The sequence below is a fragment of the Nipponia nippon genome, unplaced genomic scaffold, assembly GCF_047370975.1.
Source record: "Nipponia nippon isolate SJK-2023a ecotype South Korea unplaced genomic scaffold, ASM4737097v1 scaffold_1, whole genome shotgun sequence".
NCBI lineage: Eukaryota > Metazoa > Chordata > Aves > Pelecaniformes > Threskiornithidae > Nipponia > Nipponia nippon.
This window is the reverse complement of record NW_028262290.1, coordinates 111,838,372-111,859,438: the sequence shown is the minus strand read 5'-3', so window position 1 is coordinate 111,859,438 and position 21,067 is coordinate 111,838,372. Positions and strand designations below refer to the sequence as shown.

At 38.8% G+C, this 21,067-nt stretch overlaps 1 protein-coding gene across 1 annotated transcript in view; it reads right to left on the bottom strand.

Moving 5' to 3' along the window:
- Positions 1-21,067, bottom strand: part of VPS41 (VPS41 subunit of HOPS complex) — a 113,915-nt gene that overhangs the window by 61,797 nt on the left and 31,051 nt on the right. Inside the window, exons 5-7 of the mRNA XM_087767068.1 lie at positions 12,447-12,521; positions 6,676-6,738; positions 5,445-5,510 (exon numbers count right to left, since the gene is read on the bottom strand). Coding sequence (XP_087623194.1) covers positions 5,445-5,510; positions 6,676-6,738; positions 12,447-12,521 — 204 coding nt within the window. The remainder of the gene's footprint in view (positions 1-5,444; positions 5,511-6,675; positions 6,739-12,446; positions 12,522-21,067) is intronic.

The following is a 21,067-nucleotide window of genomic DNA, read 5'->3' as shown; positions in this document are numbered from 1 at the left end:
TAACTCAACTGCTAGATTCCAGCTGTCACCTATTCACAAAGAGCTACAGAATTAACACCTTGGAAAGCAAGTCCTGCAGCCTTGCAGGCAGAGACACAAGCTCTCATGCATTTCATATATTTAGATCCTCTTTGCTTGCCACCTCAGGCAATGAAAAAAGTTTTCTATGCAGACATTTGCAAAACACACAACTATAGATTACACACACAGAAGACTATGATCCATTCTCTCTTTACACAAACCGAATTTGTTTGTTACAGCACAAGAAGAATGTTTTGTTTTTCGCGATAAAGAAGAAACGCACATGCAAATAATAATAAAGAAGAAATGTAAGCCAAATAATCTCCTTATTAAGCAAACAGCACATCACTCCATATCAAAGTCTCATCTGCTCAATAATATGGGATGCATACTGGGCATTATACATCATAGCAAGCAAATAGCAGACCTGTATTATTGTGGCTTGCTTGCTCCTACAGTTTGTTTCCTACTTATGGTAAATTATCCAATGCATGGACAGAAATTGCCATAGTATTTACTCTTTCTTCACTTAAACCAGACCTTTGAGTATTTACTGACTGACATTTTATAGCTTACAAAGCAATCTGCCTTTCTTGTCTGGTTCTCTTCTACCCAACATAATGCCAAACAGCTGACTATCTGCTTTCTAAAAATGGACTGTGCTGCAAACAGCATCCTGACAATTTAATAATTTGTCAAAGTAGTCCAACCAGTTATTATGAAGTACATATCGTAGGGTTCAGAGGTAAAGGTCATCTACTTACTCACAAAGCAAAGTGCATCTGCTGACACTAAAAAGCAGACAATTAAAAAAAAAATCTGAAACATTCCCTGGCGGACTTGACTTTAACATACAAATTCCACTACCCGTAACAGCAGTTGCAGATCCCCAAGAATGCTATTTCTCTTCCTGCTTGTGCATTGTTCACAATCTCTATCCTTTCTCTGTATATGACGTTGCTCCACCTGGAGTGGAAAGGAATGTAGATGGTCTTGTTTTGTGTCTGAGGCAGAGGACATCATGGGTCCAGCCCAGGATTCTAGCACTGAAGTAGTATTTCAGATTTTTTTGTTTAATAATGAGAAGTTTGCCCCAAGTAACACTAAGTTCTCTCTGCTTTTATAACAGACAAAGAAAAGAGAGTCTAATGTTTAAGCATGGGCATCGATATGCTCAGATGCTAATTCTGGGGGGATAAATGGGACAAACGTGTTCAGACACATCTGCATTTGAAAACCAGTTTTTATAGTGTATCTTCTCCAGCAAAAGAAATACAGACCCCATTAAAAATATGTTTTTATATTTATATTATATATATGGTAGAAATAGATATATTATGTAGATATAGACAGAGATAGATATAAAGTTGTGACTGCTGACAGTCATAAGGTAAATTTTCAGTCTTATCTTGTTTCCCTAGCCCTTAAAATGTTTCAGACTGGATACTCAAATCAACACTTATTATACAAAATGCATGTCTTAGGCAAATAAGGAGCCCAATCCTTTAAGATACTGAATGTCCTACTCCATACTAGCTTCAGAATTCATTTGCTTAATTGTGCTAGGTCCCCACTACCATGCTGGGTAGAGAACCACCCCAAAAACCTTTATTACTACATGTACAGCAGAGTGACTCAATCACTCCAGAGGATTCATTCTCCTAGGAATTTTACTACAAAAACCTTTGTGTCTGGTTATTGATGTTAATCAAAGCATGATACAGGGAGCCTCATCAATTCCTCTGCCAAGAAAGAAATCTCAAGTTGTCCTGCTCTCCAAAGTTACCTTTACATAAGATGCAGTAGCTGATACATTGACTTTGGAACTGAAATATCCTTCAGTCTTCTCTCTTTGTTAGTTCTGCCTCTTTAACCCTCTGGATATAATGGATACTCGAAGGTTGCAATAACATTCATTTAGTTGCTGTGTTGGGAAAGACCAGCACTGTAACAGTTAAACAAAGAACACCTTGTTTTCAGCTTTACCACCCTCACTTAGTTGGCTTTTACCCTGTTATTTTTTAAGATTAGACCCTTTTTTAAAAGGTAGAAGGTTATGGCCTTCAATAGCACAGTATTTGTCTTTTCCCTTGCTTTGAAGCTCTACTGTCTGCTCCGGACAGGAATGCCCTGTTATTTACAATATATGGTATTGTTATTACAGGGTTACCATCATCTGCCAAGTCGTCACAATGGTGCTGTAGTTAATTGCAGAGATAAGGGGGAGGGGAGCAGGGAAGTGCCTCTAGTATGGTACCTATGGCTTCTCATTGGGATTGTGTCAACGTTTCCACAGTACCTGCCTTGTTTCTAGGCACAGATAATATTCATTCATTGAAAAAAGTGGGTGAAAAAAAAGCTTTTACAGCCCCAAACAGAAGGCAATGATATTATCCCAAGCTTAATGAAAGATCTTTATTTTAAAAACTAGTGCTTTAGTAAGCAAACAATTTAAATTGGTTAATTAGTTCATAATACAATTTAGAGAAAAAACACTCTTAAAGGACCCTAGCACATGCCTAGTCAGGCAACTGTATAAACATATGCACGGTAGAGTTAAGCTTCCAACAATCTGCAATGATTTAAACAGTTACCCTAGGGAGCACTGCTCCTAAGTCAGCTTTAGGTCAGGCTGAGCTTCTAAGACACGGCAAATCTCAGCATTGCACAACAATTCACCCAAGTTCCAAACATCCACCTGTGCTGGGAACCAAGGACCTGCACCGTGCATCCTTGAAACACGTCACTTAGCTTTCTTTCCCCTCCCTCTCTAATTTTTTTTTTTTTTTTTTGAGATTGTTGCTCAACTTGAACGTTGGCAGAATGCTCTGCAGTGGGTCTTTGAACTGAAAAGTGCATTTTTCATACATTTTATATTGTTATGAAGAACTGTATATTTCTCAAAAAATTAAGGAGGTGGTAATTTACAGTTATAGCCCCCCCATTCATTAAGGATCCAACTGAGGCAGATGCTTAGCTATAAAGTTAATAAATTTAAGCAGATCTTGAAGTGTTTTTTTGAGATGAGACAAAACACTGTTACGGTCGGGAGGCGAGTTCTTGCTTCCTGTGTGCATGTGTGGTTTGGCTTCTTTATTTTGTTTCACTGTAAACCAAAATCAGCATGAAATTCAAGTAGGAAATCGAGAACATCTTTCTCATATTCTGAGACAACGATGTTCGTAATGCAACTAGAGGGGTTTGAGGAAGTGACCAAATGTCTTTCTGGGTCCTTTTATCTGCTCAAATTAGCTTTTTTTAAAAACAAAACAAAACGTTTTAAATGCTAATATATATTATGTCACTATCTCCCAGAACAACAAAAAACAAAGAGAGATCCCACAACCCTTTGGACAAAGAGTTTACACATTTCACACTGTTTTTGAATGAAGGTCAGGCAAGGAGCATAGCATGAGGGCTTTAAGCAAAGCTTTTCTCTTAAGCTTGATCCAAAATGAGAATAGCCTTACCTCTGTCCTGACTGGTATCCCTGCCTTGGTGAGGGTAGGGAAGACAGGCAGCATGCATCCTACCACTGCCAGCTATCAGCTATGAAGTCGCTGTGCCCGTGCAAAGGCTAAAAGCACAGAGACCTCAGGAACCACAGGAGGTCCTGTCCCCCTCCCCGAAGGAGCTCACCCAACTACACAACCTCCAGACAGAGGGAGAGAGATGTGAGGTCCGCAGCCTGAGGTGATATGCTTCAGTCTGCTTGTCCTTGCTCTCGTGGACCAACTCCCCATTGCCTGCTGCCCCCATACAGCTCTTTCGCTTTACACTTAAGGAGAGGTGTAAATAAAAAGCAGGGATGTTTTTCAAGGCCTTTTTCTTTTTAGAAGAAGGAAAAAAATATCTTCAATAATAAGTAGGTGGAATTTAACTTTCTGAATTTCCACAGAGCATTTTGTTGTTGCCTTTATACAAGCACATATGCTCCTTTTGGAGGAAAGGAGAAAAGGGGAAGGGTTTCTACCACAAGGCTAAGAGGTTTTATTTGTTGGTTTGATGTATCAATAAAATCAAATTACAGGTGTCGAGGGACATTTATTTCAATGCTAAATACCTTATGTTAAGATGTCAATTAAAGTTTTCCTGAAGAGGAAAGTTCCTCAGCAAAAAATGAATGCATTAAGAACGAGTATACCATTCCCCAGAGGACAGAATATAAAACAACCTGTCAAGTAATCAAAGATAACCAAAGAGAATGTGTTAACTCCCTGATGTTTTTTTCTGTTCAGCATCAGGTGAATGCAAGCTCTTTTACCACCTGACGGAGCCCTGTTCTATTAATTCCCTGCTTCTCTCTTTCCATACCCCTTTTATCAACACTAAAAAGCTTCACAAACTGGTGGCTGACAAAGACATACACTGACTGTGCATTATTTTAAGGACAACACCAACTCCGACCAGCCAGCAAAAGCTGTCAAGCATACACGCCACTTAAAAAGCAAAATAAAACACAGGTATGCTTTGAAACATATTGAACTGTTAATGAAAATTAAGTTGTATTCAGCACTAGAAGTCTGTATTTCTTACATGCTGGTAAGAGAGTGCCATGGTATTCGGTTTGATGCATCTGTAAGTGAGGATTGTTCATCCTTAATTCATAAGAGAAGGCAATAGGAAAATCCCATGAATTCAAGAAACTGTTCCAAATCAAACTTTTCATATTTTGACTGAAAATATGCAATGTGATACAAGATACTTGTAGGACCTGGAAACAGCTGCAATCTGGAAGTCAGAATTGCACCCTACACCAAGAAGATACCTAACGCACATTTAAAATAACAACTGCCCCAGTAGAAGACTTTACATAGATAGAAGTACCTAAAAAAGTGGGAGCTCTACTCTACCAAGAGCTCCCGTAAATTACTTTAAAAACAAACAAACAAAAAACCTACACCATGAACAAGAACTGATGAAGATACCTGGGTTTGTTTACTTTAAAAAACAAAACAAACAAAAAAAACCACACACACAAAAAAATCACCCACAGGTAAAGCAAAAGAAAAATCCCAAACACCAAGACCAACATGCATTGCAAAAGATCAGTGTTAAGGTCTAACTTCTCCTCCCACTTCAATAAATTAAAATGCATGGAGAAAATCTGGCCTAGGAAATGCAAATGACAATTTTTTTCAGACTATGCAGGCAGAAGTATTTCTACTCTGAAGCTCAACTTGTTGCAACACGTTTTTAACATAAAAAGTGCCCGCCCTCCCTCCCCCTGCCCTGGAAGTAGTCTTAAGTAAGAATGTTTTGGTGTATTCCAAAGATGTGTGAATGAGAACTCCGAATGCATAAAGAGAAGGAAAAAGCAGAATTCTTTGCTTTAGGTGTTAAAAATCACATACACAGCCTTCTGAGCTATTTTTAAAAGCTGTTTAAAGATAGCCTAAGTTCATTACACTATGACTGCTTACCTTTTTCCCTCCTGTTACAAATTGCTTGAAGTGGGATCTTACAAAATGAGGATGAACAGCAACAATCTGGGGGGTGCAGGGGGAAGAAGAAAAAAAAAAAAAAAAGACAATTGTGGCTTAATATAGAGTTTACAGAGAGCACCACATCACTTTTTAAGCTAGATAACCCTTTGCCAAGTATCAAGTATTACATCTGAGTTCTTTCTCTGAAGTAGAGCCTAGTTGTTTCAGACATCTCCATTTGTTTTTCCTAGAAAAGAAGAAAATTCTCCATACTATATGGCATGTGACAAGGCACACACCTGACACTGAGGGCCACATTATACCGAACAACTACTTTTTTTGCACAGCAGGCAGCAGAATTAGGACCATGCAGTACAGGACTGCCACGAGCAAGGGTTACCCCAATTAAGTCTTGTTTGGGGGCCTGCCTAGAGGGCACACACACCTCAGCCCTGTCGCAGGACAACCTCGTGTAGCATCAACGCACCTTAAACAGCCTCCTTCCCTTACGTATTGTGTGTCAAGTGTGGCAGATCCAGCTCTAAGAGCCGTAAGGCCCTAGGAGGCAAGTGAGTTGCATCTGGTGTGTGTGAAAACTTAGTGACCTCATTTCTTTTTCCCCCCCCAAGAGCAGCTGCAACATGGAAGACCCCAAGCAGCAAAATGCAATCATTTGCCCACACTACCCTTCCCCCTGCAAGAAACTTTTCTTGTTAAAAAAAGCTAGATCTTCCCACACGCCTGCTAGAGGTGCTTCTTCAACAGCCAGGCAGCCACGTGTCTCTCAAGAGTGTATAACTGAAGTTTTCCCTTCAGACAGGTTATATCAGCATCGCCACCCATTGCCTTATCCTGAGGTAGATTTAACAGATATGAATTGCTTGCAAAATATTGACCTCACAGTTAGCAGAACCCTCAGAATTTGTATCACAGATCTACAAAGAAAGAAATATGTCGAGACAGGTAACAGCTGAAACAGGACAATTTCTCTTTCACTGTAGCTTTTGTATTTCAAAAACTCAATAATACTTCTTACAAAACCAAGAATGGCTTTCTTCCTGTCTAACCAGATCAAAACCTTTTATATTGAGATAGATAACTATTTTCTAGTGACTTGAATAACATTACAAGGAAGCAGTATTCCTCTCTCTCATTTAGATTCAATGTGACCTTTCTGTTATTAAAGACAACAACAACACAATTACTAAAGATTAAAACAAGCACTTACTTTAATAGGACAGTCAAACGTTTCATGAAACTCTTCCGCTGAATACAATCCAAACACCTGCACCTAAAGAAGTATATAAAAACCCAAAAATATTTACCTAATAACTATTTGACAATTGAAGGTGAATGTAAATCACTAACAACTAGAAGATTAATTTGAATGCTAACAGTTACATCTTTTTTCCTAAAGAAAAAAAAGTCATATTTAACAATTCAGAGTTAATTGAGACATCTTGGGCTTCTATTATGGCATATCTCTACATATTTGCAGCAGTGCAAAAGTACTTATCTGAATCTCTCTTTTTTTTTTTTTTTTTTTTTGTTACAAACACAGCAAAACCTACAAGTTCCTTTTGCTTTAGGCTGATCAAATCTGTTTAACAGATACTGATCTAAGTAAGGTAAGAGCAACATAATAACATTCAGGGGAAGATAAATTAAAAACTCTTCCTTTCTGAGAAAGAACTGTAGGATTTCTTCCCCTCCAAGCAATACAGGGTTTACATAAGAAAAAAGAAATTTGTGACAATAAAGCAAAACCAGCCTGAAAACCAACTCCCATATGTTTCTTGGCATCCTCTCCTCCTCCCAAGTGCATTCGGTGCTATTTTGTTTTATTCCACTACCACTGGAAATGTCTTTCTCTTAAGATTCCTCCTTTCTCATCTATGTTGATGTCTCAGTACATTTAATAGTCAGCACTGAAGTTGTAACCATAGGCCATCAGAATATCTATCAGAATTAATCCATCTGAAGAAGGCTCAACATTAAAAAAAAAAAAAAAAACACAAAAAACCCAAAAAAAGTATGTTTCTACTGGCAACAGAATTAACAGATTTTTAAATGTTTTCTTCCCTTTACTTACAGAACAGGTACAAATGTATCAAGTGTTAAGAAATATTATTAGACTTAGATGCTATGACTATAGAATAGGGTTTCTCAAGCTTTTGTAAGTACAACCGTCTTTTGGACACGTGTCTTCATCCACCATGCAACATTTCCTTCCCCAGTTTCTCATATGAAACAGTTGACAACTCAGTTTCTGCAGAACTTAGGAGTAAAATAGGGCTGAAGACTTATGGCCAGGAATTAGTAATTGATTTACTAATTATGATTTCCACAAATAATAATAAATGGTTTGCTTTTCTCTTATGATTTTAAGATGTTTCCAACCACTGCCAGAAGCTGTTGGAACAAAACCGCCCCAGCAGGGATGGACACTGTTGGTGGGAGAAGGGAGAGAAAAGAGCATCCCGTGGAGCGATCACTGGAAAACTGTATCTGGCAGCAAATCTACTTTAGAAGGTTCTCAGACAGGTTTAGTCATTCATCCTTATTTTCTGGAAAAGGTAATCCCTTCAGTAACTCTGCTCTGCATGTTCAACAAGTTGGACTCAAAGATGTAAGAGATCTTTTAACCTTATTTCTTTCTGTCTCCCCATCCCCATCATGATTCCTTCAGGGGGAAAACCAGAAAATAATAGTAACAAAAAAATAAAAAGCCCACTAGACGAAGATTTGCAGAACAAAGCCAGTAAATACCAGTAATGGGCCACAAAAAGGGAGGCTTAATGGCTCTAAAAAGATCAGTTCAGAGGACAAGAACCCCCAAAATTCCTGCAGACAGTCAAGGAGACAGAGTAAAAAAATTGGACTTCAGGTAAACTACAAGAGGAACTAAGCCATCAGTGAGGAACTAAGCCATCCTCAGAGTGGCTCAAAGTTCAGCAGTTTCAGTAAAGTTAAAAACATCTCAAACCACCTCATCTCCCTTTCAAGCTTGTCTCCTGGATACATCTCCTAAGCAGCATTATCAGCTCTGTCCATTACTCATTAGCGAATATACTGCCTCTAACAACAAGCTTTAAAAATACTGCTGCATGCACTGTGTAGGGCTGCGCTACTGCTCCAAAGGATTGGAAAATCAATATTTGGAGACAGTGAGATGTATCGCAAAGCTGTGATTATGTAAGCCAACCAAAGGGTTGTATTTGAGTTGGGCCTGGCTGTAAGCCTAGAAAACCTCCGGGCTGATGTCTAGAGGATTTTGTTTTCTGGGTTTTTGTTTTCATCAGTTGGCACAGCATATCCAGTGCAACAGACTAAACAAGAAACAGAGGAAAGAGAAAATAAGAGAGAGAGAAGAAAGGAAGAAGAAAAAGAATAGACACGGTTAAAACACAACACTGCAAACTCCATGGAAGCAGAATCCTGAAAAATGACAAAACACCCCTCTCAAATTAAAACTAATTAATCAAAAATAACATTAGCAACAGTGCCATCAAGATTTTCATAATACTGCATTGAACACGGCAATATGATACTCCTTTAAGGGTATGAAAACAAAATGGAGCCAGTTAACTAAAGAGGAAAAAACAACTCAGCATAAAATACATGTTATCATGTTTACTCTAGGGACACCGTATAACAGTTTATTACTTCTTAATGTCTTTTATTCTTCAGAGAGAAAGTGATTCTTTTGATATTACAAACCTATATTGGATTTATCTATTTCTACTTTCTATCCTCACTCAGCTCATGATGTTTTTGGGTAGCTGGAAAAAGGATTTCATGATGAGAGTCCACTACATTTTGCCAGTCCTGTCCAATTTTAAATATCTAGAACCGCTCACTCCAGTGCCTCCAGACTCAGCTGTTTCTTTGCTTCCACATGTGGAAGAAGCAGCCAACCTTCAGTGATCAAAAGGCAGGAAAACAAACACATTTTATCTACAAACCACATTTATTGAAAAATGATCAATGTAATACTTAATGGAAAATTCTTAACATAAATATGGTTACAGGCATTAAACATGACACTAAAACATGTAAGCACATGGGTTTTCAATATAATTTATATTTCTTTATATAAAAAAATTACAAGCCAATAAGGGTGCAAATTATATTGCTGTTATGTAATGACATAAGAGAGCTTCAGCAACACTGGGAGTCAGATCCAGGTTTTTCAAGACAGCATACAAGTAGGCAAAAAACTAACCTAAAAAAACTCCACAATTCTGAAGCTGCAAGCCTGCTTGCCCTTCTATTTAGTCCAGCACCAAAATTCTCTTCTTATACCCTAATATTTCAACACCCAGCCATCTTCACCAGCCAGTGGCCAGACTAGAGTGGTAGTGGTGATTTCAATTGCTGTTCCTTTCCATGCCACTGGACACCAGCTGCAGTTGAGTCCATTGGCAAGGAAGATTTTCAAAGAACCAAATGTGCAGTATGGAAAAGCTGCAAGTGGCTCCCAAAGCACTTGTTGGCCATGTATGACATAGAGGTGCCAGGTTTTGACATTAGGTTTGGATGCCACCCAACAAGAAGAGCATTAGAGAATTGCACTGTGCTGCTATGCCCCCCTCCCAGTCAATGTAGCTAGTCCAAATCTAGTTTGAGAGTGGCAAAGGAAAGAAAAAAGTAGTAAAATAAAATACATCAGACAGCGGAACAGATATGAGGAGGTGGTTCTCATCATAAGGCCTTCCTTCGAGAAGACAAATGGTTTCCATCTCCTTCATATTGGATCCACTTTGATATGGGAAAATGCACTCCCTGCCTATTGCAAAAATCTTTTGCAATGGTCTAGAGGACATATCTTCATTAATTGGTAGAAAATACTTGCATCAACCCAGCTGGCTCAAAATTCACAGGTCTTTTTAGTACACCCCTTTTTTTGTTTAAAACTGATTTAAGAAAACTAAGCTGTTTCACTTTCTCTTTTTCTTTTTTAAAAAAAGGATTTCGCTATTTTTACCTATTTATCTCAGTTAACGATGACTTTGCAACTTGTACAAGTGTTTAGCTTCTTACAATACAAACACTCCCATTGTAGTAAGGAAAGCGCTATAAGGATAGTAAAACTACACTTTTGTTATGACCCAGAACCTAGAAGTGCTACATTATTTGGCCAGGAATTTCTGCCATTTTCTTATACAGTAGGACAACATACAAGTATTGTTTTCACCCGTTTTAGGGGTGGATTCTTTCATAGACACACACCTTTCTGGTCAAGTGGAAAGTTTAACTTCTAAAACCCCCACATCTTTCAAATCTCCAGATGAGCTTTTCAGTGTAGAATACAGTCAAGCATCAATGTCCCTGGACTCTATGAATGCAAGTATGATGAATATTGTGATACTCCAGCCCTGCATCAAAAACATTACCAGAACTAGCCCTGGCTTGGGGACCATAGTTTGGACTGCCTTGTATAGCATGTAACGTCACGTACTGGATCCACAATAGGTATTTCACTAAATGAAGACAGATTCACCATTTAAAGTATTGGAGTCTTTTCAGTTACAGCCACACTAGAGCAGGGATTATGGATTTTTGAACATTTCCAAAATCAAATGCATATTTTTAGTATTAATTTAATATATGAAAAATGTGCGTGGCTTGTAGTCTCACTGCAACATACATATTTCGAGTCAGTAATCCACAGTCACATCTGAGGAGCCCTTACAGCAAGTGCTTGCTTCCCCCCACCATTCAAAACACCCAAACCAACAATGCTAGCTCAACATTTTTATTACCTTGCACAATTACTGACCCTTCCTTTATCTTCTTAGACAATTAGGACACTCTTGCTGTGTTTCTCACAGGCTGTAAAATTCTACAACCCTCTTTGATAGGCACTAGTATCCCAATTACTGTGTCAAGATACTGACATCAAGATCTCTCTGAAAAACAAAAGGCTTGGATACATAAACTGGCTGCCTGCCTGTTGAGGTAAAAAAACACCTATTTGAAAGGAAAAAACCCAAGCGCCTACAGTCTAAAGGGGTTGTTTCCCCATTTTGCCTACTGCAAAATCCAATTTTATTTTTAATTTATAGAACTTCTACTGAATGGGATGCATCCATTAGGATCACCAACGTTCCTCCTCCCCCAAAGTCTACTCTGTAAGAAATGTTCTCCTCAGTAAGTCAGATGGATATTGAGAAATGATTTAAATTATTTTTAATGCACTGCATTTGTATATGAACATTATATTAAAAAAGAAGCTTAAATACACCCTTGTGCATTAGAATTTTATCATTGCAAACCAACATTAGAAAAGACTGCCATCGACTTAAAAACAAAAAAGACATTCTTATAAGTGGAAAATCAATCACCAAAACCACTAAATGTCACAGCTCAACATTCCAGAGAAGCACTGATAATTGTTAGTTATACACTGCACAAATGATATATGTCCTCAGTCAAGGAAGTAGGTGCCAGTTTTTTAGGAAACTGTACATATATTGATTTTACATTTATTTAATGTGGCTGTTGTAAGACACTTTATTCTTCTGATAAACTATGATTGCTTATCAAAAGATTCTATAATTCAAGAGAAACATTCATAACGTGTGTGAAAATGAAAACCACCAGCCCACAGAAATCATGCCCACAAAATCCAATTTTGTGGATTTATAGCAGAAAGGCATTAAACTACTGTCTTGCAGGAACAGCAGAGTAGTCACTGAAGTATAACTGGCACAGCAGTAATGATTAAGGTGACACGTCCTCCTGCCACAGCTGTTAATCAGCTTAATACTAGTTACATTATTGACATTCTTGTAATTACTTTTCCTACAGCACATTTGTGCAAAATATATTTGACTTTAATTTTGAGTATTCAAAGGTGAGCTCAGTTCTCAAAATGGATGGTCAAAGTGGTGGTCCTAAATGCAGGAATTAACTCCACAGGTATCACAATTATCTCAAGTGCAATACTGAGGACTACCTGCTACATCATTGAATATATAAACGGGTTTGTTGTACCTTGCCATCTTCTGAGCAAACACCCATGTGTTCTCCACTTTCATCCAGGCTGATCTGATTTATCTTCACTGGACTCTAAACAAAGAAAAGAAAGAAAGACGACTTTTAAAGTTGAGTTTAAAGTTAAATCACCAATCACATGCTTTAATGCCCCTCCCCTTCCTGAGATTTATGTGTTAACAGTTGTGTAATGTTTAGTTGCATGAATCAAAAAAAACCCCACAGAATAGGTATTTCTATGACGATGCCAAAAGACAGTCTTCTTTCCAGCCTTTTGCCTAAGCCAGAAATTTGACTTTTTTTGCAGTTACTCACCTCAGGGCTCTGGAGCTGTCATGAAGTACCAGGCTCCCAGACCTTGAGCATCTGCGCCTGCACACCATAGCTGTTCGTTAAGAACCCCTCCCGTTATCAAAACTCAGCATAAAACACACTGACCACACAGGCATCAAGGCAACTGAAAATTCTTCTGGTTTGGTCTGATGGCTATACTGCTAATTATTTCTTCCTTCAGATCCCTTCCCTTGCTTTCATTTTTCCCCTCTAATAGTGTTCTCAGAAGTGAGTATTAGAAGGTACTGAAGTGCAGCATAGGTGTACTCATTCTTAGACAAATACTAAGAAAAGCCTGAAGACTGCCTCAATTTAACAATTTTTTCTTTCCTTAGCCAGATATACTTTCGGTTCTAATCTACAGGGTTATGTGACATCTGTTACTGCTTACTTTAGCTTAAACATCTATCCTTACCTTAAGTACTGAGGACTAACTTATAACATCATTTGGGTAACGCAATGCACATTGTCTCACATACAAAACCCCATCCAATTATACTCAAGTAACAAGAACCTTCTTATGTACCATGATCCTGATTTCACCCTCTGTAACAAATATCATTTCAAGCATCACTGAAGGATCTTCACCCAAGTAAGTCTCTCTTACACATTTAAGAACAACTTTTCTTACTCATAAAATTTTGAACGGATTGAACCACAAAACAGATCACTTCTGTGGCTCCGAGCACGATAAAAAAGAAATCCATCGTATGTTTGTGTGAAAAGAAAGTGTCACTGGAACAGTGCTGGAGTTGTGGGGTCACATTAGACGTTACACAACTGTGTCTAAAATATCACAGGTCCTTACGTTATAGCAGTTGGAATTACATAAGAAGTACCCCATAAAAAGTTACATAAAACCACACTGTCCACATGGACTATCTACAGGAGACAAACTGAGGTCTTCTAACAGCCTTTGGAAAGCTTCTCTCCATAATCTTTCACCTACAAAAAAATTCCAACTCAGGGAAATGAAGTTTTCCTCTCTTCCACCTTGAAAAGAATATATGCCCAAATTACATTTCATTTTCTAAAAGCTTCTTTCTAATCAAGGTTGAACAACTGAGCCCTGCACTGCAACAGTTGCCTGATGAGTTGGGAAAAGGATGCTGCCAGCCCTTTTGCTTTCCCACTTCCTTGCATGCAGAAGACACCATTCTTGGTCTGACTTTGTGCCACTGCAAAATGCTACATGGAAATATTGTAAATACTGCCTATCACAAAGTGGGTTTTCTGCTGCGCCCTATTTGCCAAAAAGCCCACTGCCGAGGAAGAAGTCAAACTAACTTTCCTCGATTTACGTGCTCCAGAAGGATTTTCATTCGCCACAAAGTGGTTACGCTGACTTGCTGCATTTCAAAATCAGAAGCGAGCGCATCACTGGCAACGCAGGCAGCTGGTGCACACTCCCCAGCTGTGTTTCTCCCGACACATTTGGGAGATGTCAGCTGAGGAGCACAGCTCAAGCCCATCAGCCTGCTGGTGTGGTGAACATCCTTCTGCAAGCTCTGATTCTCAAATGCTACACACACAGCTGGCTAATTGCAGGGCTGGAGGATGCTGGGTAAGGCAAGAAGTGTCAGTTGTCAGTCTCATTTTCTAGAAGCTTCATAAAAATTGCTAGCACACATTTTTATTCCTGCCTTGCCTTGAAAACACCTTTCTAAACTTCTGGTTTGCTCATCAAGGTGCAAGAGAATATTTTGTCTCTGTTGGGGGGGGGAAGAAATGCCAGCACCTCTCCACCATTCCCTCTACAATGAGGGACACCTCTGGCCCTCTGAAAGGACAAGCACAGAAAGTTCTACTGAGTTAATCATGGAAGTGGCATGTTTTTTTGTTCTGGGCTTCATCTACGTTGCCATTGCCACAACTTTCTCACAAAGCTTCTTCTCTTCTTTTATTACTCTGCAACTGGAAAGGCAAAAAGTCCATCTTGATTAGCCCCACCCTGACACAGGACCATATGCTAAGTTACAGTGTTCAACTGGCCACATTCTTCTCACCTCTCCAGCACCTACATCTGCCACCAGGGCAGAAATGACTGCAACAGTAGACCTAGGAGCACTCCCGTGTGATGGGCCTTCTTGGAGACACTCTACTTCAACAAGGCCCAAGACAAAAAGAAACAAAACAGGACACACCAGAAGAGTCGACAGCTCAATACTACAGTCCACACTGTTCCCATTTTGCTGCCAAATGGCTTTGATAAAGTTTGATGCTGAGAAAATGCAGTGCAGGAAGTAGGCAAGGTAGACTATGTAAATTATCTTCACATAAAAGTTGAACATGAGGAGCAGGATGATGGAATTTATCTGTCATACTGTGGTTCAAAAGCCACGTGGCATACTTTGGAGATTAAATGTGTGATTGCACTCAGGTAACCAAACAGTGCCTAGCAAGGCAAAACCTCTCCTTATATACATGCAGAATTTTGTCGATGGGGGAAAAGGTGATTCCACAGTATTTGCATTTTTCCCACATTCAAAATTGCGCACAATACTTCAGAACCGTTAAGTAAATTCGATGATATGGCATTTCACAACACTGTATATAACTGGCAACTTGTGACAAGCCTTCCGCGTGCCCAACACCTCTATCAGTTGCTTTTAACTTTTCCTTTCTCCAATTCTTTTTTTCCTGGTGTCTGGCTATACACAGATGACAATCAGGGAAGACAAATAAATTCAACTAAAAGCAGACCTACTCACTCACACAAACCTCCAGCTAAGTTCCAACAGGAGACTCTATTCTAGATGATGTACATGAGGAAAGCAAACACAGAGTAAATTTTTTTTCAGCACTCAAGTTGAATTGGCACTATTGGCTACTAGCCTGTTCACTGACTTTACCAGTCAGAACTTTCTATGGAGCTCAGAAAGCGATGACAGACCATGAACTTAAAAACAGTCAAGGCTGAATATTAAGTGCATTTCAAAGTAAAGTTCCAGCAAGAATAGCTAATGCCAGGATCTTCTTGTTCAGAGCTCAGAAACAGTCAAGTCTACCATTTCCAGAACTACATTCCACTGGAAAGCTGTTTAAGATTTGTATCTAAAACTATCCAGGAAATCAGAAATAAAAGACCACAGATAAAATTGGTATATGTGTTATCTAAACCAAAGTGTTTCTTCTAGAATCAGCTCCAATTCATCTTTTCATATCAATTATTTTTATAAATGTACTGCTGTGCTAGTCAGCAAAGTTACTTACCATTTCAAATTTAGTTTTATTTATAACCTGCCAATACCCTGTGGATAATTTTGATATTTCAGCAAAGAGGAGCACAGATAATTTTGTGGGTTATCCTCCCTCACCCTGCTTTTATTTTTTTTTTTAATTAAATTTTATCAACTCAGCCACAGACTTACAGTTACAACTGTCTTTCCCTTGTTGTTTGTTTGTTTGTTTGTTTGTTTGTTTTTTAAACCTTATTCCAGCTAACCCACTGAAGAGTTTAATTTGCCTGGCAAAAGAAAATAGGTTTTGGGTTTTACAGTACAGAGAATAAATGCCCTTCCTGCAACATCCACCTTTACAGGTCCACAAAAGATGAAGAATCACTCAAGGTTAGAGAGGACACAGGTAGTCACTAACTCATCACAATCTGGAAGACTGATCATTTGATACAGTCAGAATCAGGATATGCTCTGGAGTTTGGCAAGTTGACTGTTTTAAAGGTATTTTAAATGGGTGGGGAAAAAACTTGTCCAAATTTACAGGCATCATATTAAAAAAAAAATTAAGAATTACAATAGCAATCTGACGTCAAAGTGTGAATCTAAAAATTAGGAACATATCATCCATGTAAATATTCCTCAATTAAGAGATGATCTAATCTTAAACCCTGTGCCATAAAACCACAGGCAGCTGCATATAAAATGTTGAGTAAATTACTAATAATGATTTAACTAGCACTATACTGGATAGTCTTTTTAACTTAATCAGGACCACTAGCTTTAAGCCAACAAGTAAAAACACACAACTTCTTTGTGGTTAAAACGATACTTCCAGTACTGTATACATAATAGTAACACACATAGTATTTCTAAAGTAACATTATTCAAATCTGGCAATAAGGAAGATCCTGTTAGTTAGGGAGGGAAATACACTGAAATGATTAACCTGGGAACAGCTTCAGAATTTCATAAGGCATGGAAGTTCTGGCAAAGACTGAAGAAACGCCTTCAGCTGAATTTCCATTAGCTGCAGTTTTCTTTCTGATGGAGACATGTTTGGAATTCTGGACAACATAAGTAAGTTTGACTGTTCAAAATCAATAATGTCAAGCTGACACTACAGAACAAAAAAATGTTACCTTAATGGAAGAAAAAAGTTTAGGGAGAGGGAGAAAAAGCTAGCAGGCACCTTGCACATAAAGATCTAAATGCAGCCGTTTGCAAAATCTTAAATTTAAAGGAAAGGAAAATCAAGTATCTACCAACAAATGTACCTCATGTGATAATCAATTAGCTAATGTAAAATGCTTGAAATAAACACACTTAGTATGGATTATGTCAGCTCTTCAATTAGGAGTAAATTCACGGCCACTCAGAAAGCTTCTTTTAATGGTGTTCTTTGTGGCATCTCCTTCTCCCCTGACGCTCATCATCAACCCACCTTATACTATCAGTCCCCCAATGGTGACCCTGAGAAATCAATCTGCTAATGTATAATTTGTAAAGCTCCTCTGACTAACAAATGGATAATTGATTCTTTCACAAATGCTGCATCCCGATGGATATGAAATGGATGAACAAGAAACATAAGACTGGATTTCACTTCAATCCTGTGAGAAATGCAATATTTACAAGCTAGGAATCTAAACGTTTTAATAGTTGCCTGTGACTTCATGCCTTTTAGCCACGGTTAGCAGGCAAGCAACACACACATTAGGAGTGTGAAAAGCAAAGCAGTGTTCAATCATACTTACAGCAAAGCTCATTTTACTTCAAGAGGTTCCCATCGCTAATATAACCCCCTTAAGCAGCATTTTCATCCATGCTTCAAAAAGAATTTTCAGAAACTTTTCCTAAATTAACCCAAACATTTTTATTTCTCTATCTATACACACACACATATACATACCCAAAGAAAAAAAACACCCATGGGTCTTTTCTGCTACATTAATATCAATCTGGAGCTACATAACCACTGTGTAGCTGCTCTCCATACTAAGGCAAATTGTATGTACAAAGAGTTTGAATTGTAATAAAAAAAGAAAATTGCCTCCTACAAGTGCCTATTTTTCATTTATTCATGTGTTCCCATCTGCATAACTTTCACATAAAACACGCATGTAAAACTCCAATGTACAGCAATATGACCAATCAACCCACTGCTTAAAACGTTAGCCCAGCGGAGTAAGGACTACCATTTTTATGTTTGTATTATTTCCACCATGGTGGAGGTATCCAAGTGCAAAATACTGATTTGTAAACAGAAACCGCCTCCGTTATTGGCATAACTAAGCTAAGATCCTCTCAAAATACGAGCCTTGCTCTAGGTAGGATGAGGAACTTGCTTTGAATAGAGCCCCAACTCTTCAGCTTTTGCATCTGCAAATTAGACATTCTATACGCATTGACACCAATGAATTATGAGAAACAGACACCACCTTTAAGACTATTGGAAAAAAAAACTAGGCAAGTACTGACTATTGTCCTTCTTCAAGGGTGCCTTTCAATCCAAAACGATACCCTCAGCCTACCTAGAAGAAAGCCTAATTTACCTAACTTGTCAAAAAAGGAGTTCTACTTTTTAGGGCCTTTTCATTTTGGGAAGTGATAGGAGGTGACAGCAAATAAACCAGATAGTAGGAGAGTCTTCACCTATGTAAAAAAAAGGAAGGTGTGCAACAACTAAGCACAAGCGTATTACATGTTGTTTGTCCTGTTTTGACTTCAGAACACCGATGCCCAGAGATCTCTTGTACTGAGGAACTACCTTTAAAAGGAAGAAATTGAACCCATGCACTTTTCTTGCCTGAGATGCTGCAGTGCTGCACTGACTCATGCATATTTTGCATATTTATAGAGTTTTACTGATACAAGAGGGAAATGCAACTCAGAAAAGCAAATTCTGATACTGTATCATGGTTTACCTATAACAAAGTAAAAAGTACACACATACCTATATGTTCACACACAACTGAGAAACATAACGTAGTAACACAAAGGTTTAAATTGAAAAGGCAGCTTTAAAAGTTACTGAATAAGCTGTTCACCACTGCCCGCAAGAGAAGTAGTACACTCTGAATTTACACTTAAATTTTCATTCGATGAAAATTCACTAATATCCACACCAAAGAGGTTTTGTTCAACAATACTGGCAGCTAAATTCTGATATGTAGGTGAGGATTCCTGCTCCAGTGCTTTTCCTATAACACTCTTGAATCTGTCATTCTCCAAATGAAAAATGGGAGATTATATTGGTTAGAAGAAAAGGGAGAGGGGGAAAGCTGGGGAGAGTGACAAGGTCTGGGACACAGAACAATAACAACATTAACTTTTATTTTGTCTGCAGGAAAGCAGACCTTGCCTACAAAAAAGAAAGATCTCAAAAGCTTGTCTAAAACTAAGGGAATATGAGGACAAGGAATCTCTCATATAGAGTCTGAGAAAGACCAAAAAGCTTACAGTGATTTCAATATTTTCCACATCAGTGAATCCCTTAATCTTGTTTATCAACTACAGGGACTAAGGGGGGGGGGGGGGGCGGAAATCCAAGGAAAAAAAATTAACAAGGGTTCTCCCTAAATCTGTAGTAGTTGCTTAGATAATCAGAATGCTTGTCTAGGAATGATGGAACTATTACCGAAAACAAATCTATATTGAAAGCCTACACTGCTTCCTAGCAGAGTTTAACCATTAGCTAACTCCTGATGGATCCAAAGTAGAATCTCTTTTTATTAAAACACTGGTGTGTAAGGAGTTATCCTCCCAGGAGCTCTGTGCCAAAGTAAACAAATTACTCCTGTTTCCTGGTGAGGCCGCACCTCAAGTACTGTGTTCAGTTTTGGGCCCCTCACTACAAGAAGGGCATCGAGGTGCTGGAGCACGTTCAAAGAAGGGCAACGAAGCTGGTGAAGGGTCTAGAGCACAAGTCTTATGAGAAGAGGCTGAGGGAGCTGGGGCTGTTCAGTCTGGAGAAGAGGAGGCTGAGGGGAGACCTTCTTGCTCTCTACAACTACCTGAAAGGAGGTTGTAGCGAGGTGGGGGTTGGTCTCTTCTCCCAAGTAGCAAGTGATAGGACGAGGAAACGGCCTCAAGTTGCACCAGTGCAGGTTTAGGTTGGATATTAAGAAAAACTTCTTCACTGAAAGGGTAGTCAGGCACTGGAACAGGCTGCCCGAGGAAGTGGTTGAGTCCTCATTCCTAGAGGTATTTAAAAGACGTGTAGACGTAGTGCTTAGGGACATGGTTTAGTGGCGGACTTGGCAGCGCTAGGTGAACGGTTAGACTTGATGATCTTAAAGGTCTTTTCTAATTTAAATGATTCTGTGATTCCTCCTCTCCCCAGGTCCCCTTCACCATCCACTGTATAATTGTAGGGCTTCAACAATAGTATGTCCTAAACCTGCCTCTACTTCTTTGTTGCTATATGTGTATTAAAGCCATCTAAGAATATGAAGCAGTATTCCCCATCACATACCCATGGGGAGGGCTGAAGTACAGGTGGGGGGCTGAGGAAGGGCTGCAGCCAATGACTACATACACCTTCCTTGGAACACCCAATATAGCACAGGAGAAGACTACACCAGGCAATCTGCAGGTTCACCTCACTGATTTCTCTAACTGCTTTCTTTTCAGAACAGCTCCCAAAGCACAATGAATTTGCAGAATTCATCACTGAGCATTAACTTTCCACACAGGCTACTGAATTATAAATTGGGCTTTGAAGAACAATCCAAAAAAAATGTATCTAAACCTCTGAGGATGAAACTTACTGGGCGGCTTTCACAGCTTGTTTCTAACGGAATACCACCACCACTGTTATTAATGTATTTAACAGGATTTTGTAGAATACTACCCCCTGAAGTAGAAAGTATTACTTTTTCTCCATTTCTTGATAAGCCACATTTCAGAGACGTGACTGATGAGAGAGGCCAACCAGGTCATACAGTACAAGTTCTTGTCAGGACAGGTTTTCTTTTGAGAGATTATTTTATTGGTGCTTTGACCAAACAACTTCTAAAGAAGCAAAGAGGCTTCTTGACTATTCTTCTCAGAGGTCATGCGTTGTTGTGCCAACATCATTTCCAGGAAGGTTTTCACAACAGCCATGAT